The sequence below is a fragment of the Chanodichthys erythropterus genome, chromosome 20 (assembly GCF_024489055.1).
Source record: "Chanodichthys erythropterus isolate Z2021 chromosome 20, ASM2448905v1, whole genome shotgun sequence".
NCBI classification, from domain to species: domain Eukaryota; kingdom Metazoa; phylum Chordata; class Actinopteri; order Cypriniformes; family Xenocyprididae; genus Chanodichthys; species Chanodichthys erythropterus.
This window is the reverse complement of record NC_090240.1, coordinates 13,634,488-13,657,986: the sequence shown is the minus strand read 5'-3', so window position 1 is coordinate 13,657,986 and position 23,499 is coordinate 13,634,488. Positions and strand designations below refer to the sequence as shown.

Below are 23,499 nucleotides of genomic sequence, written 5' to 3'. Positions count from 1 at the left end.
CTTGAAGGATCATCTTTTCTGCTTTACTACTAGTCACAGCACGAAATTAACACTAATGAACATCAGAAGGTATGCTGAAAGATACCAACTTACAGAAATCCGCGTCATGTCTCGTGTAATGGCTCAGTCAGTGTCTCAACCACAGAAAGACGTCAATAAAACAGCTTGTAAACAGTGTCATATAAAGTTATATTTCCTCAGAAATGCCATTGTCTATAAACTTGATAGACAGCTAGAAGAGAAGCATTTTGCTAAATATATGCACCATTTTACATATTCATTATATATATTTTTACTTCAGTATTCAATGTATGTTTGAATAAATCTGTCAAGCTTTTATGACAGCCTCCATCTTGTAATCGAGGCTGTTTACAATTATGTAAATATTAAGTCAGTATTAAAACTTGATTATTATAACATGGACTTAAACTGGTTATTAAATGCTTCAAACAGACGACGTCTCGTGGCAGTTTTAATTTTATTCTGGAGGCTGAATCCACGCTCGGCTGACACACTGGAGCGCATTTGCCACCAACTGGATGGGTGGGACTTAAAGTTACAAGTTACAAAAGATCACCCTCGGTGTAATCTGTCAAAACGACAAACAGCCTTCAGATTTTTCCGTTGCTGCTAAAACAAAAAAATCACTTGATGGAAAATGTTCGGTTAACAAGACTTTTGGTGTAACCACACCTTTACTGCTGACAATGTTTTCACATTCACTTGAATATAATTAAAGCTGGACTAATTTGTCACTCTTGCCTCTATCTTCTTTTCCTCAGGTACCAGTACCCCACCATGGATGACCTTGCGGAGATGTTGCCATCAGTTCTGACCCAGCTAAAGTGAGTCACGTCATAACATGATGATAATCCAGTCCAGTTAGATAAAAATAAAACCCATGTGTTCACAAAATCCTGATGGGCATTCCTCCTATTAAAGTCTCAAATAGCTTATGTGCGTTTTTAGTAATATATGCCAGTTAATGAATGTTTTAAATGTTTTAATTAACAGAATCAACAGTGTGATTGGTATCGGTGTGGGCGCAGGAGCTTATATCCTCACTAGACTGGCTGTAAGTAAAATATCTTCCATTTTATTTTGTTATAATGACCAATTAGTGTGACCAAATATGTTGTAATAACTAACTTTTAGTTGGAATAGCTTATGGTGGTAACGAGCCATTAGATGTTTAATTGAGCAGCTGAATGAAACTGAGATCATAAGAGGTGAAGTTTATTGAAGCATGTCTGCAGTAAAACCATCTGTCTTCAGGCTTTAATAAGTTCACACATACTTTCACACTCTCACCCTACACAAAGCCCTCATTCACCATCTATGCACAAACATACACACTTGAGATAGATACCCTCATAAACCTATTCATTACGACGTCATACACATTCGAACACAGACTCACTCTCATGTTTCCTGCTGGTTATTATCAAGGTATGAAAAGATAAAGGGTTTTTCCTCAAATTATCTGAAGAATGTGGCTCTCCATGGCCTTCTTTCACTACTTACTCCAGTACTTCAGTCCAGCATATCACACTCTCACTCTTCTAACAGCTTGCAGTGCATGTTTTCATATTTCTTGCTCATCAAGCCCTGTGAAAACAGACAGCCAATTGGAACAAACACACTCCTACGCAGTTCTGTAGAACAACTGCAGTACTGTTAACTATTTAAAATCATTCGAATTACACCTTGGTTGTCACATGCTTGTCTGTAGACATGTGGTCATGTAAGTGCACTTCGTTTCTCTGCATGTCTTTCTAGCTCCAATGCACAGCCTTATGCAGAGAAAAAACTAAGAGGTGTGAAACCTGAATCTTTTTTCCATCACGATCACGATCACAAGACATTTGATTTGTTCAGCTGCCTATAGCTGAAGTTCTTTGTTAAAACCAAGTGTGAGCCCTTGCAGTAAGTCAGCGCTCTGGACACTCACATACTGAGAACTTGGTTAAGGTGTTGATGTCGATAACTGGTTAGGTCACGTCAATAAATGTTGTTTGGTCACTGCTGAGGTTAAAGATGCATGGCTTTACTTTGTTGCATTCTCAAGCCATCTTCTGTAATGTGACGTATTTTAGTGTGAAACAGAATGTTCAACAAGACAATGTTGGTGTAAACATCATCGCATCCATCGCTGAGTTCATCTCTATGTATCCCAATTACTTGAATCCCAGTCCTAAATTTATTAAATTACTTTTAAGGCCAATTCACACTGCACCGACAGACGCAGACCAACACCGACAGTCACCAGATTACAGCATGTCACTTCTTAGACATTCTACCGCAAATTCAGCCTATTCAATTGGTGAAAACAAGACAGACTCAGACAGGGGTAATCTGTGTCGGAATTGGCCTTTAAACATGGTCAGAATTTTTTAAATGCTGCGGTATCTACAACGGTAGATTAAAACATTGCTTAAATTAACAGTTCTGTCATCATTTACTAACCCTCATTCATGTCATTCCAAAACGGGGGTTGGGGCAATACAATGGAAATCAATGGACTCAAATGTTGTTTTATTGTTTGGTACCCAACATTCTTCAAAATATCTTCTTCTGTTCAGCATATGAAAGAAAGTCACACAGGTCTGAAACAACATGAGGGTGACGATGACAAATGGCACTTTTCCACTGCGTGGTACGGCTCGGTACGGCTCACTTTTGGGGGGTCTTCCACTGTGTACAGTACCTAGTACTTTTTAGTACCACCTTGGATGAGGTTCCAAGTGAGCCATACCCATATTAAAATGTGACGTGTGTATACTGCAGATCACTGATTGGAGCCAAAGATACAAATGGCTCAAAACCATAATATATCCATCCAATCCTAACTTCACAAAACTGGTCTGTCCAAACTTTTTGCCCCCTAAAGTTTCAAAAAAAAAAAAAATAAATACAATTTTGCCGCTCTTATTGTGGTGCGACATATCAAGCGAAGCGGCAGCTAGCATGCGTGAAGGATCATCTTTTCTGCTTTACTACTAGTCACAGCACGAAATTAACATAAATGAACATCAGAAGGTATGCTGAAAGATACCAACTTACCGAAATCCTTGTCATGTCTCATGTAATCGCTCAGTCAGTGTCTCAACTGCAGAAAGACGTCAATAAAACGGCTTGTAAACAGTATCATGTAATTTTATATTTACCTCAGAAATGCCATTCAGTGTCCATAAACTTGATAGACAGCTAGAAGAGGCATTTTGCTAAATATATGCACCATTTTACATATTCATTATATGTATATTTTTACTTCAGTATTTAATGTATGTTTGAATAAATCCGTCAAGTTTTTATGACAGCCTCCATTTTGTAATCGAGGCTGTAATGCAGATCACTGATTGGGACATGAGACACCAAACCTGCTAGATTTAAATAGTCAGCAACAGCCACCACAGTATCATTTGTTCGCATTACTTTTTTAAACGACTTGCTTTAAACGACCGTTGCACACAACTTGAAAAAAGACATGGCTGCATCGTGATCAGTAGACGAGGTGGAGGTGGCAGCAAGTCATACCAAGCAGTGGAAAAGCAGCTAAAATGTACATTTCACTTTAAACAGCTACTTGGCTATTAACATTTACTGTAACATTATCCAGTAACCAGCACAATTAGTAATGTTCACCAAAATGAAAACATGTTTTGATGATAATTTTTTAAGGAAAATCTTTTTTACTCTTTAGAATAATGGGTGCTAATGCACAATAAGACTGGGAATGAGTATTCGGGAAGTAGATGAGATCAATTTTGATTTCATGTTGACTATTGACATCTTTTTAAATCATCAAGTTTCCTGTGATATCATTTTTGTGCTCCCAGGCCAATAGCAATGTGTTTAAGTTAGATTGTGACCCAAACAAGTCTATAGGTAGCAATACCACAAGAATTCAAGAATCTCATTAGTCTGTTCAGTTGGCTTCATGTCATGCACCTAATCCTCTCAGTCAGTAAGTGCCCTGAGTGTTAAAGTCAGTATTAGCCGTAATGATTGACTGATCCATGTGATGTTATTCTCTAGCTGAATGAGCCTGCTCTGGTGGAGGGATTGGTTCTCATCAATGTGGACCCCTGTGCTAAGGGCTGGATCGACTGGGCTGCCTCTAAGGTAAAATTGTGAATGCATTGTCAAATTAACTTGTCCTAAAATTAAAATGTTAATGTTAATCTGCTTGCCCCCAGGACATCCAAGATGTAGGTGACTTTGTTTCTTCAGTAGGACATAAATGATGATTTTTAACTCCAACCATTGCGGTCTGTCAGTCGTATAATGCATGTCAATGGGAACACCATCTATAAGAGTCAAAAAAACATGCACAGACAAATCCAAATTAAACCCTGCGGCAGATAAACATCAAATTTTCATTTTTGGGTGAACTATCCCTTTAATATAGTGCAGGTAATTATTAAATGAATAATTAATTAACATGGCTCTCAAATTTATACTGGTACTGTCCCAATGACAAGCTGCAAAGGCCTTTTTTTTTCACTTTTTCTGACACTGTATGCAAATATAATGGACTTTTGTTCAATAATATGGAAACAAAGCATGCAATATATTGACATTTTGTAATTGATACATAATAGTTTACCCGTCTGCCACAGTAGACTTATACATTAGCCCTTGTATTATCATCTTTTGGATGCTTTAGTCAAAAAATAATGTTGATACAGGTGGTTATTTGCATTTTGATTTAATCAGAATTTCATGTAATCTGTTTGATTATTTTGTCTTTTATTTATTGACTATTATGCATATTTACTCCCAGAAAATATTATACTTCCATTATTAGCTAGAAGCTAACTCTAATCATTCCTCCATACTTCAGATTTCTCAACAGATTAGTGTACTTGATCTTCTTAAGGTTTTCCATTGTAAAGCGCATAATAACCTTACAGGTTAAATTGCTACAATAATGATCAGTGGATGTGAACATTGGGTGGAGGTGCTGGGAACAAGATTTGTATGACCTTCAAACATCTTAACTAAAGATTGTGCTTTTTACTATGGCTGTGTGTTTCTGCTTTAGCTGTCTGGATGGACCAGCAATCTAGTAGACATTGTGATGGCACACCATTTCAGCACGGTAGGTCTTATGATATTCACTACAACATCTGTGAGAGAATTCTCTCAGGGAAAAAAGTGTTCAGAAATAATCGGGCATCTCTTAAGAGTCTTGTTCCTGAGCTGAGTTTTTTGTACCTCAGGACGAGCTGACAGAGAACCAGGAGATCATTCAAACGTACCGTCTGCACATCGCTCAGGACATCAATCAGGACAACCTGGCTCTTTTTTGCCAATCCTACAACAGGTGACATTATTAAAACCCTGATCTAGGACCAATTCACATATTGATCATTGTCATATGAGCTGATCTTGAAAAGTTTTTTTTCTCCTTAATGAAGTCGGCGAGATCTGGAGATTGAGAGGCCTATCCTGGGACTTAATGAAAACACAGTCAAAACACTGAAGTAGGTTAATTGGTTGTCTATTTTTATTTATTTTTTTGGCTATTATATCATGGTGCCTCCTCTTCCTTACACTTTTATGTCTCCCTTCTCTTGCTGTTTAGATGTCCTTCCCTGCTAATAGTTGGTGACACATCACCAGCGGTCGAGGCTGTGGTGAGTGACTAATCAAAAACACTGCCATATTACGTCTATAGGCAGTGAGAGAGAACACGGTGTGCTTTTTAAACAAATCAGTATGTTCGATCTTATTGTCTCCTTGTAGTGTGTTTGTTCAGATTATAACAGTGACATCACATCCTAAAAGGGGCTAATCATCATAACATCTTATCCACCTCTGCTCATTGTAAAGCACTCCTTATTTACTGATTGCTTACTCACTTATGTTAAGATATCTTGTCCGTACGTGTGCATAAATGAAATAATATTTGTACTTCTGGTCTTGGATCCTAATTGGCCAATACAGCAATTTCATCTGTGCTAAAATACTTTATATAGTAACAGCTTGTGTTTTAAATAAAGGTGTGGCTCCTACTCAGTTTCCCTAATAAGAAACACAAGAGTTGGACATTTTATCAGTCTATACCTTCCATTCTGTTTCTAAAATGACAAGGTGGGATTTTATCTGTTTTTTTCCACACAGGTTGAATGCAACTCGAGGTTAAATCCAACCAAGACTACTTTACTCAAGGCATGACAGCTTTTTCCCTCCTAGAACAATGTTTTGATACAGGGATGCAAACTTGTCATTTTGGTTCTAATATATCATTTGTGTCATCATGCAGGAATGGGCAGTATTTCAGATGCATGTATTTGAAATACAAAATACCATTTTGTATTCTAAAGCCTTTGAGAAAAAAAATCTAGTTCAGTTTAATGGTTTTGAGTTTTCTGAATACATAAAATACTTTGTGGCATTCAACCTTTTTATTAAGCTGCGGATTTCCTGTATCATCTAGTTCAGGCCCCCCAAACCCAACTTTCATGCACATGAGCTGCAGCTGTGTGACTCTATCTAGCGCTGTGTTTTCTGCATTAAAGGGCTAGCTCACCCAAAAATGAACATTTTATCATCATTTACTCAGCCTGCAATTAATGCTAGGATAACACGCCTATGTCTCCTTCGATTCAAATAATGGCTAGTGCAGTGGCTGTGATATACTTAAATCTACTAACATCTGTTGCCATGAATTTTTAAATGACTTATCGCAAGAGGGAAAAAAATTACATTTTAGTCACATAACATCAGTTAATGGAAACGACGTCATTATCAAAAGTTATATATCAAAAGTTATGCGCAAATCGGCTAATGTTGATTACTGTTTGATTAATGTTAAAATGGAACATTATTCAGATTTGCCTTCAGTTAACATGAAGGAATGAAAAGCGATGGCAAGAGGAAAAATTGCATTAGCCAGTCAGTTTTATCATTTATCTATCAAATGTGTTTAACCATTAATGTTTGTTAGGACTAACAATGAGTATATATTATGAATATATAAATATGAGGATATATATTGTGGCAATAAGTAATAAAGAGCAGGACATGCTTGATGAAAAGAGAACTATTTAACTTATTTTCTATTCACACACTGACAGGCAGTTTCTGTTTGCGGATAAACTGTCAAATACACAAAAATATGTAAAAAGTTCATGTAAACACAGTCGGTTTATGTCTTGAGTGAAGGCAAACAGTTGGGAGAATCAGATGTTTCAATATATTGGATCAGTGCATCATCTCTTACAGTGACAACAGCCTAATATACTGATGCTGTCTGTGTCATTAATGTTAAATGAAAATTACCCCAAGCTTTACTCACCCTCAATTAGAGTTGTCAAATGTACCGACTTCAGTACCTAGTCAGTACTGAAATTTAAAAAATGTGACTCTTTGAGTTCTGTTGAGCGGATTCAGAAACACCTCTGATAGGCTATTGTGTTCACGGCTCATCGGATGTGTCTGTGATTGGCCTCAATGAACAACGCTGTAAAAACATTGTAAATAGTCATCAATGAAGCTCTTTACCGAGCGCTTACTAGTGATGGGAAGCTCGGATCATTTTACCGACTCTGACTTTTGAGTCTCGTTCAGCAAAATGAACGAATCTTTTGAGTCATTTCGTTTATTTAATTCATTTTAGCAAAATGTTACGTGTTACTTCCCCAACACATCTACTACTTATGCAAACGTTGATCACACTACAAACAATACAAAACTACAATGCTATCTGACAAGCTTGTCTGACAAGTCTTCAGGTTTAAGTCATTCATTAATGACGTGACAGGCAGCCCCATATGCTAAACCAATGCAGTCTGAGCCGGTAAGAGAATTGATTAGTTCATTTCATGAGTCTTTCGGGTTTTTGAGTCGTTCCTTAATCATGTGACATGATTCCATACGCTATTTCTGACATTTCTATCACTGTTTTTGTTACTGTTTCTTGAGGATCTGTGGTGTGTTATTATTTTATAAATAAATAAAGCCCTGTTATGAATAAAATATTGATTAATCAGAATGCATTGGTTTAGTGTATGGGTCTGTCACATGATTAAGTAATGACTCAAAACCCAAAAGACTCTGAACTAATCATTTGAATCAACAGGTGAACTACTACTAGCAGTACAAAACCTATAGAATATTGCGCATGCGCGACTGAACGAATCACCCCCCGAGACGACTCGTTCTTCCCGAGTCACATTAAAGATTCGTTCAAAATGAACAAATCGTTCAAGAACGACACATCACTGGCGCTTACACAGATACACACAGGAGGATTACCAGTCTGCTGATAGACATCTGCTTTCAAAACGCTTTCAAATTCAAACACTTCCATGTGCTTTCAAACGCTGCCATGCGTTGATCATTGAAGCCAATCACAGACATATCTGATGAGTGCGTTAACACAATGGCCAATCAGAGGTGTTTATGAATCCGCTCAACAGCGCTCAAAGCATCAGATTTTTAAAAGTTCAGTCGGTACTTTTGACAACTCTACCCTCAGATGAACACAATCTGAGATATATTAATAAATATCCTGATGCATCCAAGCTGTATAATGGCAGTGAGCGTTACCAAACGAGTATGAGCTGAAGAAAGTGTCTCCATCCATCCATCATAAACATACTTCACACGGCTCCGGGGTTAATAAAGGCCTTCTGAAGCAAAGCGATGCACTTTGTGTAAAAATAATTGCTTGAACTTTTACTCACATTAGTTATCCTAGTATTAGATTTTGCTGTGGTTTTGAAACTGATATTGAGAATAGTGAATTTCACTGCTATTTAAAATGTTGGTATCTTAAAGGGATAGTTCACCCAAAAATTTAAATTTGATGTTGATGGCAGCGGTTGGAGTTAAAAATCATCATTTGTGTTCTGCTGAAGAAACAAAGTAAGCTACATCTTTGATGTGCTGGGGGTAAGCAGATAAACATCACATTTTCATTTTTGGGTGAACTATCCCTTTAACAACCTTAAACAACAACTAAAATACTATATCGTGATTATATATTGTTACTGTGTAAAAAGTACTTGTATCGTGATTTTAAGATTTTGGTAATATCACCAATCTCTACTCTTTGCTAAATAGCAGGAAAAGTTCCCACAGTTTTACACATGATTTATTATTAGTGTTTACCACAAGTAAATGGCTGCAGTGTAACCTGACTAGAAATGTTGGTGGTGGTAAAAGGTATCAAATCGATAGATGTCTAAAACACACATGCACACCACATCATCAGTCATTTGATGTATACAAATGACTGTATTTTTATTTACATGTCAACTGAGGTATTTTGTTTTTTTATTTAAAATACATTTTATGTATTTTTGCCCATCTCTGTCGTTAAGTAAATTAGATGAGTTTTTGAGGTTTTTTTGAAGCGTGGCACTGTGTTCTTCTACACACGAGCAGATCCGGTGTTCTCAGTGTCTCAGAGCGGCTTGTTTCACAGTAAATGCTGCTCCACACAAACCGCTGAGAGTTTAGATCGCTTATTACATGCATTTAAAAATGCAAAGTTCACAACTATGTTCCCAAAATTGTAATCAGAGAATCCTTTATAAATTTGTTTTCTCCTTGTGGTTTTTCACCAAAATTGAAGCTCTCTGTCACCCTTTTCACCCCTGATGAGTTTGCATCCCTGCTTTGTGTGTGTGCTTTTAGTATGACTGAATGAATTGAATGTTGTCCTGTCCTCCTTTCTTCAGATGGCAGATTGTGGTGGACTTCCCCAAGTTGTCCAAGTAAGAATAAAAGACAACACCATTATGTCTGCCACAGCATTTTGAATGTAGTAATAAATGTGGATGTTTTCTCATTTCAGCCGGGTAAACTTGCTGAGGCTTTCAAGTACTTTGTCCAGGGAATGGGCTACAGTAAGTATCTGTCCTCTTTCTCTTCTCAATGTAATGTCGAGCATTTGATCGTATCATCTTTCTCAGTCTACATTATATTTATCTTCGCTGTTTGTATGAAATTTGTTTCTTGTTTGCATTTCGTGTCTGAAAGCATCTTGTTGTTAAAGAGATGTTAGCATCATCTCACCTTAGTCAACAACTTACACACTGCATGTCCCCAGTGCTTTAATAATGTCATAAATACTCGCACATCTGATAATAACATCTAAAACAGCAGCAGGAAATATGGCACATTCAAGGGTGAGAGCAAATTCTGCTTGTTCAGAGAAACTACATGAATCCTCAGATGTTATGAACATAATAATTTGCCACAGTGGAACATTTATCCACTACTGATCTGACTTTACTACAAAAGCATCCGGCCGGTATTCTTGAGTAAAGCAGGTCTCAGATCAGCCCTCGGCTACACTAACACATGACTTGTCTTCCGTGTGGCTGTGCAGTGATGCGCCCTTCAGCGTGTAAGTACACTAGTCTTCCTCTAAGAAGCATGATGTGTGGCATGAGCCTTGTGTGACAAATCTTGAGGTCTGATCTTCAGATTTAATATCTTGTGTGCCCTAAAAGATCCTTGACTGCACAATGGTTTGCATAGCATGGAAACTTTATTGCTGTATTACCTCAAGTGTGATGGTATTTAAAGGTGAAGTGTGATGCAAAAGTAATGGTTGTTTCCACAGTTCTTGCCAAGTCTATAAAGAATCCTGAACGTTCTCTAACAAGCCTATGCCTTGTTAAACACTATAGATGGTTATTATTTTTTTATGTACAGTAATGCAAATCACACCTGGCATACCTGGAAAATGAAAGCACTCTAATTTCAATAAGCTGCCTTCTACAGATATTTTCATATGCATTCACTTTTAGGAGTTCAACACCAGTATGCAAGTGGTATTTACAACTACTTGTATTAATGTAAACTGTGGTTTTCAAATAGAGCCTGTCAACAGCATCAATATTTTGGGCTTTGTTTGCCATTATTACCAATAATAATATAACTGAACAGGCTCATTCATCCTGAAGTTCACAAATGTTTGGGATTGGTAAAATTATAACATTTAAGTTTTTAATAATAAAAAAATCTCATGTTCATCAAGGCTGCATTTATTTGATCAAACATACAGCAGAAACAATGATATTGTTTCTTCTTATTACAATTTAAAATAAATGAATAATAATAAATAACTTTTTTATTTTAATATATATTATTAATATAATATATATTTTAATGTAATTTATTCCTGTGATCAAAGCTGAATTTTCAGCATCATTACTCCAGTCTTCAGTGTCACATGATCCTTCAGAAATCATTCTACTATTATGGTTGGATAATCAAAAAACATATCAATTTTGAAAACATTTGTGCTGCTTAATATTTTTGTGTGAAGCCATTATCATTTTTTTTCAGATTATTTTAATAGAAAGTACAAAAGTTATTTGAAATAAGTCTAATATTATAAATGTCACTTTTTTATATTTTATTTAATTTTGTCACTTGCTTTTGATAAAGGTATTATTTAAAAAAAAAAAAAAATCATACTGAAACTCAAACTTTTGAGCGCTAGTGCACCCCTGTTAAAACTCTTGATTTGACCGTCCAGAGACTGTTTCTGTCTGACACATTCAACACTAGCAACAGTTATTAGTGATAAGGTGTTCTGAGAGTGTGAGGAACGTGATCGAAAGTGGCCAGACTCATTTGAAAATGCTCACATTTTGACATGATTAGTCACATTCCTCCTCCATAATTACTAATCTAATCCTGAGACTGGTTGACCTTTTTGTAAGTCTATTTTTGTGCTTCTACTGTGAAACAGAGCCCTCCATTAGGAAACAAACACACTGTGTAAGATTTGTGCCTTTTAGACCCTTTAATTCGGAATGTAATTCAAAACACTTTGATTTTAGATTAGAGGTGTACGACTTGCTCTGACTTCATAACTGACTTCATTATTATAAGTGATTCTGAAATTTGGTCATTATTTTTTCTTGAAATAAAGTGATTCTGATGTTCAATTTGGTGTTCAATTCAATGAATTTGGTACAATTTATGATACTACTGACTAATTAAATAGTTCATAATTTCATAAATTGTATATATAAAAAAAAAAAAAAAAAAACATTTTTTAACTATAACTATAAAACATAAGACCATCATTCACAGAATGAATGTTAGATTAAAAAAATAAAAAGTAATACTGCATGCACATTGTCTTATATCTCATATCTCTTTGAGACACTCACTAAACGTGTTGTTTTCAAGCAGGCCAAGACCAAGTGATCTTGTACGGATTGTTTTTGTACAGATCCAAGTGTGATTGCCATGTTTATATATGCCAGAATTAACCAAAAACATGACGGGTTTCGACACAAACACTAGCAAGGTGTGAAAATGCCCAGAAACGCTATCATACATGTTGACCCTTAAAAACATATTTTTAACTCTTGAACATTTTAATCACTATTTCTATATTCTTATAGCAGTATTATACTCGTCATACATGTGTAAGCTTTTGATCCAGACAGGAAAATTACCTAACATACATCTGTAGGGGTGTAATTCTTTTGTCTGTCGAAATATTAGTGAATGCAGAATGAGTCATTAAGAAAGCTTAATATTCATTGGTTGATTCTGTCATTGAAATGTTTGTGTTTCAGTAAAGGGAGGGTATCACCGGTAAATTCCACTTTGTGTCTTAAATCTGTTGTGTGTGTGTTTGTTCTTTTCTTTGTTACGGTTTCTGGGGTGTGTTATTTAGTTTCAACCCTCACAAACCCCCAAGAATACGCTCTGCTCAGTCTTCTGAGGGACTATCCCATCAGAAGACAGTTTCCCTTCTACAGAGCTTCTCTCACTTTCTCTTTCTGTACTTTCAGGTTCTGATTTTCCTTTACCACAGTCTGGAACAAAAATATACTAGCCAAGACCAATATTTTTCTTAATTTAGGATCAATAGTTGTATGAATGAAACAGTAATAGTGATTGAAGTCTTCTCACCACATTTTGTTTTTTGTTCAATTTGTAATGAATATCCTTGACACCTGCTGACACCTCAGTTTATAAAATAATCAGATGTGTGCAAATCTTTCCCTGGCCTCTGGCTGCCACTTTTCTTGCATTTTAAATATTTCTGACCACTTAACTAACTGTCAAGGCTATTCCCATCACCCGATGTAACGTCCCCTACTTTCCTTGCGTCTCCTGTAGCTTCTGCTTAATCTTTCCTTTTCTCGATCTTCCCTCTTTCAAAAAGTGCTACCATATAATCTCTGTCCCATCTTTTTCCTCCTCCTTTTGCATTCCCTTTCCCTATCTTCTTTCTTGACCCCTACTACCAATGCCAACAGTCCCTCATGTGCTACTCAGCCACCTGAACAGCGAATCAGGTACCAGGAGATCAGCCAGCACTTTAAGCTGCACCTAAGCCTGCCATCTCAACCTCCCATGCTTCCTGTCCTCACTGTCTGTCCGTCCCAATCACGTGCATACAGATGTCTTTATGTCTGCATCATGATGTTTGAAGCATGGTAAATGGACATGTGTGGGTTTGTTGTCAATGTTTGTATGTGATTATAAGCTGTCTGAGAGAATGTGTTTGTGCACACTGTCCACAATCAGCAGACATCTTGTGATGTTCTTTTATGATTCTTCTAGGAACATGCCTTTACTTTGCATGCCATTCTGCATTGTTTGAAGTTTACTATTCATTTTGCTGCCACGGTACAAATGAATTTGAGCTTGATCCTGACACGAGGATTCTTTCCTTCGTGGGAGAATAATGACTGCAGTGTCCAAACAGTGGTTGTGTTGCCTCAAGTTTCTGAGATGTATAGAGTGCTGCAGGAATGAGTCCTAAAACCTGGAAACAGTTTAGAATTGAAATCGTCCCAAAGTCGATGGGTTTTTGGTTAAATGCTTGAAATAAGGTCTGAAGTTGATGCTAGCTATAGATATTTTCACATTTTATTCTATGACGTAAAATACACCAGTAATAGCCCACTTGTGATTCTCTTAAAGGACAAGTTCACTTCAGAATTAAAATTTCCTGATAATCGGGCGTACATCACACAAAACCTTTCCAACAGGATTACGTAATGCATGAAGTCGTGGACACGCATCGTAGAGCTAGTGCAAGATGAGCATTTGTAGTTAAAGTATATAACTTTTTATTTATTTTTTTAGAAAATGACAGATCGTTTCACTAGATAAGACCATTATTCCTCATCTGGGGTCATGTAGAGCCCTTTGAAGCTGCATTGAAACTGCAATTTGACCGTTGAACCCTGTTGAAGTCCACTATATGGAAAAAAATATACTCTCATTCTTACAAACTATTCCAACTCAACTTATGGGGATTGTATTTAGGCTTCAAAATCGATAATAGTTGTTCTTCTGTGAAGATAATCCTCATGAATGGGTCACAGATCCTATTTTCTGCAATGATTCAAAATCTAATGGAAAAATCCTAGTTGAGGGAACCACTGTGATTGGAAGTTCCTGGTTGGCCTATAAAGATGTGTCATCCTTGCAGCACTCTATTTAGACCATGTGTTCAGAAGAGGCCTTGTTCTTAGGGTGTCTGAATCCCAATTTGCAAACTATTCATCCTGTATAATATACGAGAACAGAGTTACTTTCTTCAGAATCGTAGTGTATTAAAAAGTAGTAAGTCAAAGTCTTACTGATGAGCTTTTGAGATTTTGATTTGTCCATAAGGTATACATAAATAAACAAACATGCAGTGTGATTACTGTAGTCTGATTCATAAACAACTCATTTATTTTAGCCCAATCCCAAAATAAAACTACTCTTATGAGTTTTTTTAATAAATAGTTAAAAATAAGTTTTGATTTGGTTTGAAACACTGCCACTGAAAGAATTTGTTTCATGCTGTATTTAATAGGGGTGTGACGAGATCTCATGTCATGAGATCTCGAGAGATTAAAATGTATGTGAAAAGCTGTCTCACGATATTGCCATGACGGAGTGCAAGGGTGAAATTAGGACAGAATATGCCACCGCTACATTTACATTACATTACACTGTCATTGTGCTTTTTATAAAAATAAAAACCATTTAATTCCGTTGGATAATGGTTGCTTTAATTCCATCCAGCTCATCTAACACAAGCAGCAGAATCTTACACGGTGCAGCAGGAATCAGAGTTCACTGATCACGTGACGAGAGCAGTGACTGAAAAGACAATGCCGGAGGATTCGTTGCTCCACAGAGCAAGCTTCTGACAAATGTCTGATCTTATAGAATGTGTGCTCGCACGGCAGCCAAAGTAAAATGCGAGCGTGCATTCAAACGCAATTTCAAAAGTGGCTCTCTGATGCATGCAAATATCTCCCAATATCAAAGCTATCTTAGGCTGGGATGTGTAGCTGTAACCATCTCTAAGCTCTTTATCATGCTTGAAGAAAAAATTGGTCTCTGTTTGCACTTTGAGTTTTGAGAGAGTACTTTGATTATGGTTGCACTTATTGTTTGCACTTAAAGGGTTAGTTCACCCAAAAATGAAAATTCTGTCATTAGTTACTCACTGTTCCACACCTTCGTTCATTTTTGGAACACAAATTAAGATATTTTTGATGAAATCCGAAGGCTCAGTTAGGCCTCCATTGACAGCAAGATCATTAACACTCTCAAATGCCCAGAAAGCTACTAAAGGCATATGTAAAAGTTCATGTGACTACAGTGGTTCAACCTTAATATTATAAAGCGACGAGAATACTTTTCGTGTGGCAAAAAAAACCCAAAATAACCACTTTATTCAACAATATCTAGTGATGGGCGATTTCAAAACACTGCTTCATGAAGCTTTGAAGCTTTACGAATCTTTCGTTTCGAATCTATGGTTCGGAGCGTGAATCAAACTGCCAAAGGCACGCCCTCCAGTGGTGAACCACTGAAATTTCGAAACTCTTATGACGTAATGAAGCCTCGTTTACTGAAATCACGTGACTTTGAAGCAGTGTTTTGAAATCGCCCATCACTAGATATTGTTGAATAAATTCGTTATTTCGTTTTTTTGGGGGCACAAAAAGTATTCTTGTCGCTTCATAACATTAAGGTTGAACCACTGTAGTCACATGAACTGTTTTAAATATGTCTTTAGTAGCTTTCTGGACACTGAAAGTGTTAATGATCTTGCTGTCAATGGAGGCCTCACTGAGGCATCGGATTTTATCAAAAATATCTTAATTTGTGTTCCAAAAATGAAGGTCTTACGGGTGTGAAACGACATGAGGGTGAGTAATTGATGACAGAATTTTCATTTTTGGGTGAACTAACCCTTTAAGAGTAAAAGAAAACTGTAATTTGTTAGTTTTTAATTCTGTGATCAATTTGTGGAAATGATATCAGTTAGGATGTTAGTAGTTGTAGAAGCTCATAAATCATGTACAGTAAGGTATGAAGAGTCTCGAATCATACAGGAGAGAAGCCAGTTCATTGAGTTTGTGGCAAAACCTTTTACAGCGCTTTAGTATTTTTGTCTTTTACTGCATATGATAATTCATACTCATGAAGTAGAACTGAAGTGACATTAATTACAAGATGATTAGTTAAAACTTAGCTTTCCTGTAGCTCAGTGGTTAGAGCGTGGCACTAGCAATGCCAAGGTCATGGGTTCGATCCCAGGGATTGCACATACTCGGATACAAATGTATAGTATAATGCAATGTAAGTCGCTTTGGATAAAAGCGTCTGCCAAATACATAAATGTAAATGTAAATGTAAAACATTTCAAATGCACCACTATTTTTCTAGACGTGTATTTTGTCATTGAGGATTTCTTAAAAATGCTGTGTAAAAAATCTCATTGTCTCATGTCTCGTCTCATGAGCGAACGGTCTCGTCACACCCCCTAGTATTTAACCAAAATGCACAATAATAAACGAAACATAACCAAATGAATCAGAATTTAATCCGTTTCTACTCCCATTTCACTCTCCTGCTTCAAATATCTGTCAAAGGTGTATGTCCCTTCAGAAGTATATAAATTGGGATTCATCCAACTATCCTCATTAACCATCATTTCCGATTGTCCCAGTATCTCAATCAGTCCAGCGTTAGTTGAGCAGTGTGCAGATGTGCAGGGGTTCACTCACTCTGAGGAGACTCATTATTCTCCCCTTCCTGGATCTCCATATGTTTGGATCCGAGTGCAAAACTGACTTTCCTGTGAAGCACATGCCCCTCACTCGGGATCCTCCAACGTTCATGCAGCAGCTTTAGTCTGTACATGTTTTCAGCTCTGTTCGATTTCTCTCTTCCCTCTCTCAGTGCCCACTGCCAGTATGACCCGATTGGCACGATCTCGCACTCACTCCGCCTCCAGCATGGGCTCAGCGGACGGCTCGCGCAGCCGCGCACATACCAGTTCACAGATGGAGGGCGCCACCGGCGGCCCAGTCCTCGACAACCAGACCAGACCACAAACCATGGAGGTGTCCTGCTAAAGCACCCAGAACCGAGCCACCGTTTCACCTGCGATCATTCGCGTGTTGCCCTTCTGCACCTCAGACCGCTTTCTGTCCGATTCGGGTTTTTTCCCCACTCTGTCTTTGTCTTTCGTTCTTTGTCTACTTGTTCCCTTGTGGCCAGAGAGCAAGTAGACAAAGAAAGAAAGTGGGTCTAATGAAGGGATGCATTGTTTGATGTCAAGTAATCAATGTATTTTAACATATTGGAATATTTCTTCACTGCATGGACGCACACTAACTTTTTTTGCTGATGTTTTTACCTTGATCTTGATTGGCTTACTACTTTATTACACCATTCTTTTATATTGTGTCATCCTTCAGAGATTAATTTTCATTCTCGATATGCTTCTTGTGTGTATATTTTGATGGTGGCTGTTGTATATTGAACGTTCAGAGGGTATTCTCGTCTGTAGCGGGAGAGTTTTCGTTCCCTCTCTCGCTCTCTAAGGTCTTCCTGCCCCTTGTATTTACTATAGAGATGACCAAACCACTTCACTTCCTCTTTGTAGACTGATTTCTGGCTTTTAGACGGTTTCTACTTCTCTCACCATATGGCAGCAGCTATTACGGTTTGATTTTGATTGACGGTCTGCTAGTTGTAGTGTTTAGAAAAATCTACTGATTAGCATGCCCCTGTTTGAAGAGTACAATAGACATTTATATTAGTATTAATTATGTTTAGATCTTTCTGCAATGGTTAATTCAGTTTGATTGAATGACTGATTCTGTTTACATGAGTTTTAGACTAGAAACCCCTTAATAGCGAACACTTTGCTTAGGTTTGCACACAAGTTCATGTACGATATTTTTCACAGTCTGTGCTTGAGCGATCAGCTACACCAAAACAAGCCAATAGCTGAAGCGAAGATCTGTAGCTCGTTCAAAGAACAGTTATATTTACCATAAAGGGCATCTAGAGGTGTACAACAGCATGGTTCCTCTAAATGCACTACAGTTGGCTTTTGGTCAAAATTCTCCATTCCTTCTGTACAGTGGGCTGATATCCCAATAACCTCATATTGTTTTGACTACAGTGTTATTGTTATTGGTTTTTATCCTTTTTATTTCAATGGATGGCAATTCCCTGTTGATTGCTGATTGTACCGCTGCCTTGAGTGGGTTTGTAATGATGCGTTGTGGTTTGTCCTCCAAGCATTTAGGGGGCGTTGTACTGCATACTGTCTGCTGAGTATATCGATTTGTACGAATATTGAAATAAAGTAGTTGTACATAAAACTTGTATGTTTCTTTATTTGATTCATTGCTATTATTACAGTTTTTTTTTTTTTTTTTTTTTTTTTTACAGTTTCTAGGACACATTTCTCAATACTTAGGTCACTTTTTCTCTTTCAACTTTCAGCTTGGCGCACAGCAATACATTTCACATTTAAAATGCACTAAAAATACCACATGTCACGAATTAACTCATTCTTTCAGAACACTAGCAAACCTATAAACGATAGCAGCAAGTAGTGTTATATATTTTTTTCTTTTGTACAATTTCTTTACAAAACAAGAATGACTCTCTACTGCTTAGGATTCACTACAGTAAATGTGACATGGTCCATTACAGTACAAAATTACTCTTTAAGTTGTTACCATTTTGTATAGATGGTAATGAAATTGAAAGACTAACATTTAGAACATTTCATTATGGTATTACTGTAGAAAATGGGTCTTATTCAGTTTTGTAATATGTAGCTTTTCAAATTAACTCTAGAATGCATGAATCAAAAAGAAACTACACACGTGTAAAGGGGGTCAGAATGACCCATATCGGAGTTAATAGTATGTACACCGTGTGCAGAATTATTAGGCAAGTTGATTTTCTGATCTTTTTTTTTTTTTTTTCAAGCACATTTTACAAATTCCAAACCACATCAATCTTAATAACCACTATTAATTTTGTATTTAATCATTTATAAATTATATATAATTGTTCATGAAGGCTGGAAGTGAAAAACGCCTTACATTCAGGTGTGCAGAATTATTAGACTGGTTTTATTTTACAGAGAAAATGAGCCAAAAAAAAATATTTAACTGAGACTGAAAAGTCAAAAATGATTAAATGCCCATGAGAAGGATGCAATACTAGAAATTGCAAAGTTAAGGCATGACCAATGGACAGCGAAATGCTCATTGGGTCAGCAGGGTCAGACAGAAACAGCTGGAGAAGAAAAAACACATTAACTGCAAAATAATTAAGAATTAAGAACCATCAGGAACCCTTTAGTCTCCAGCACCAACTGCAATCTACCTGGAGTCTCCAGAAGTGCAAGGTGTCAGGATCTCAGAGACTTAGGTTAGCTAAAGAATCCTAAAAAATTACCTGCAGCTAATAAGAATCACAAGCTGAAGTGTTATAAAGTACATGATTTTTATAGGCCTTATAGACAGACAGATTGAGAGTGACTCCCGAAGGACCAGCACCACATCCTCTTGTACCACTGTTTGAAGAATTTATCTTCCAGAATCTGGCAGTAAGGTGAGGGAGTTCATTTTTAGTCCATCTACTATCCTGAAATGTCCGTCTTGCAGATGTGGAATAAAAATGACCTGACACCTTTCACTTCTGGAGACTCCAGGTCGGTTGCAGTTCTGGAAAATGGTGACACTGAATACTAAAGGGTTCCTGATGGTTTCACACTTAATTCTTCACCTTAATTCTTAATTCTTTTGCAGTGTCTTTTCTTCTCCAGGTGTTTTTGTATGACCCCGCTGACCCAATGAGCATTTTGCTGTCCATTAGTCATGCCTTAACTGTAATTTCTAGTATTGCATCTTTCTCATGAGTATTTCATAAAGTCTCAGTTAAATCTCTTTTGGCTAATTTTTATTCTGTAAAAGAAAACTTGCCTAATAATTATGCACACCTGAATGTAAGGCATTTTTTCTATTTATATTACAAATGATTAAATACAAAATTAATAGTAGTTCGTAAGATTGATGTGGTTTGGAATTGGTAAAATGTGCTTGGGGAAAAAAAAAAGATCAGTAAATCAACTTGCCTAATTCTGCACACGGTGTATGTGTATATATATGCGTGATATTAATGCATATATGTATATAGGTGTTTTATTAATGAAATTATTAAAATAATTGATGATATACAAATGTTTTAATATAACAAACAACATCTAGTTTCAAGTTTAATTCATTTCTAAAGTGCATTTAAAAACAACAGTAGTTGACCAAAGTGCTGTACATATAAAAAGGGACATAAAACAAACAACAACAATAAAAAGGGCAATATACAAAACATTACAAATTAGGAAACAAACAAAAAAAACCCACAGCTCTTAGACTGTATTAAATGCCAAAGAATAAAAATATGTTTTAGGACTAGTTTTAAAAGCAGTTAAATTAGGGGCCATCCTCACAGACAAAGGTAGTGAGTTCCAGAGTTTAGGGGCAGCTACTGCAAAGGCACGATCACCCCTGTGCTTTAGTCGTACTCTAGGAACTGTCAGCAGCATTTGATCAGCAGACCTCAGAGACCTTGATGGGATGTGCAATTGTATAAGGTCAGAAAGGTAAGTTGGTGCTAGGCCATTTAAGGATTTATAAGCAAGCATTAAAACCTTAAAATCAATCCTAAAACGAACCGGAAGCCTTTTTTATACCCAATCATCTATTTGTCTACTTCCTTGTAAATATGCATTACAAAAGATGAAACGTATTAATTTTAAGACAAGCTCTGAACTAATTTAGATCTGTTGCTGAGTATATTCAAGCCTGAAACTTCACTCCTAACATTTCTCACAGAACATGTGAAAATGATCTTCTCAGAGACAGAACATTTCACATAACATTTGCACCTTTCTAAGCATATGTAACTTTTGGAAAGAGTTTGTTTGGGCCTTCAGCTGTCCTTTCCTATGGATAGTAAAGTGTCCAATGGATGTAAACTTCAGAATTGTGGCAGGAGGTCATCCGGGTACTTTTTTGCTTACTCTTTTATGAATACTGTGAATTCAGACATGCAACTTATTTCACATGTTGCATTTCCTCTACTATATAATGGGGAGATATGTGTATTCAGTCACAACAGGTCTTTCAGTGATCTATAAAGTTAAGTAAATATTATTATTGACAAAAATATTTCCAAAAATAGTGTTTGGTTAAAATTCCATAAGAAAAAATATGGGTCAATTTGACCCCCTTTATGCATTCTTGGGGTAGTGATACAAAAGTAAAAATAAAAAATTCCCATTGAATGACCAAGAAATACAAACCCAATTCCAAAAAAGTTGGGATACTGTACAAATTGTGAATAAAAAAGGAACGCAATAATTTATAAATCTCATAAACGTATATATTTTATTCAAAATAGAATATAGATAACATATTAAATGTTGAAAGTGAGACATTTTGAAATGTCATGCCAAATATTGGCTCATTTTGGATTTCATGAGAGCAACACATTCCAAAAAAGTTTGGACAAGTAGCAATAAGAGTTAAATGTACATATAAGGAACAGCTGGAGAACCAACTTATTAGGTCAATTGGCAACATGATTGGGTAAAAAAGAGCCTCTCAGAGTGGCAGTGTCTCTCAGAAGTCAAGCTGGGCAGAGGATCACCAATTCCCCCAATGCTGCAGTGAAAAATAGTGGAGCAATATCAGAAAGGAGTTTCTCAGAGAAAAATTGGAAAGAGTTTGAAGTCATCATCATCTACACTGCAAAATATCATCCAAAGATTCAGAGAATCTGGAACAATCTCTGTGCGTAAGGGTCAAGGCCGGAAAACCATACTGGATGCCCGTGATCTTCGGGCCCTTAGACGCCACTGCATCACATACAGGAATGCTACTGTAATGGAAATCACAACATGGGCTCAGGAATACTTCCAGAAAACATTGTCTGCGCACACAATCCACCGTGCCATTCACCGTTGCCGGCTAAAACTCTATAGGTCAAAAAAGAAGCCATATCTGATCCAGAAGCGCAGACGTTTTCTCTGGTCCAGGGCTCATTGAAAATGGACTGTGGCAAAGTGGAAAACTGTTCTGTGGTCAGACGAATCAAAATTTGAAGTTCTTTTTGGAAAACTGGGACGCCATTTCACCCGGACTAAAGAGGACAAGGACAACCCAAGTTGTTATCAGCGCTCAGTTCAGAAGCCTGCATCTCTGATGGTATGGGGTTGCATGAGTGCGTGTGGCATGGGCAGCTTACACATATGGAAAGGCACCATCAATGCTGAAAGGTATATCCAAGTTCTAGAACAACATATGCTCCCATCCAGACGTCGTCTCTTTCAGGGAAGACCTTGCATTTTCCAACATGACAATGCCAGACCACATACTGCATCAATTACAACATCATGGCTGCGTAGAAGAAGGATCCGGGTACTGAAATGGCCAGCCTGCAGTCCAGATCTTTCATCCATAGAAAACATTTGGAGCATCATAAAGAGGAAGATGCGACAAAGAAGACCTAAGACAGTTGAGCAACTAGAAGCCTGTATTAGACAAGAATGGGACAACATTCCTATTCCTAAACTTGAGCAACTTGTCTCTTCAGACGTTTGCAGACTGTTATAAAAAGAAGAGGGGATGCCTCACAGTGCTAAACATGGCCTTGTCCCAACTTTTTTGAGATGTGTTGATGACATGAAATTTAAAATTAACTTTTTCACTTAAAATGATTTTCTCAGTTTAAACATTTGATATGTCATCTATGTTGTATTCTGAATAAAATATTGAAATTTGAAACTTTCACATCATTGAATTCTGTTTTTATTCACAATTTGTACAGTGTCCCATCTTTTTTGGAATCGGGTTTGTATGAAAATGACTTTAATAAGGGTCAGAAACAAGTTTTTTGAAGAATTCATGCAATATAAAATTAATAAATGTTTTCATTGATAAAGTGTTTAAAAAAATCTATTTGACCCCCTTTATGCACTCTAGAGTTAAGTTTAACAGTTTTAAAAAATAACATGCAAATTGGCCTGTCGGTGCATAGAGATGTGGTTGTGTCTAAGTGAGAAAAGAATTCATGTAATTTGAAAGTAGTCACTGAATGCATTTTGTGCCAAAGCAATAATAAATGATCCACAGTTTAGCCCACATTGACTGCTGTTGTGATCACTGTGTG

At 36.8% G+C, this 23,499-nt stretch overlaps 1 protein-coding gene across 2 annotated transcripts in view; it reads left to right on the top strand.

Moving 5' to 3' along the window:
- Positions 1–17,506, top strand: part of ndrg3b (ndrg family member 3b) — a 74,434-nt gene extending 56,928 nt beyond the window's left edge. For both annotated transcript variants that reach the window (XM_067370427.1, XM_067370428.1), the window contains exons 6-16: positions 783–845; positions 1,015–1,075; positions 4,039–4,125; positions 5,048–5,104; positions 5,226–5,329; positions 5,424–5,489; positions 5,591–5,642; positions 6,130–6,177; positions 9,696–9,731; positions 9,812–9,863; positions 17,197–17,506. In XM_067370427.1, the coding sequence (XP_067226528.1) occupies positions 783–845; positions 1,015–1,075; positions 4,039–4,125; positions 5,048–5,104; positions 5,226–5,329; positions 5,424–5,489; positions 5,591–5,642; positions 6,130–6,177; positions 9,696–9,731; positions 9,812–9,863; positions 17,197–17,372 (802 nt within the window). In that variant the 3' untranslated portion in view covers positions 17,373–17,506. The remainder of the gene's footprint in view (positions 1–782; positions 846–1,014; positions 1,076–4,038; positions 4,126–5,047; positions 5,105–5,225; positions 5,330–5,423; positions 5,490–5,590; positions 5,643–6,129; positions 6,178–9,695; positions 9,732–9,811; positions 9,864–17,196) is intronic.
- The last annotated feature ends 5,993 nt before the right edge of the window (positions 17,507–23,499 follow it).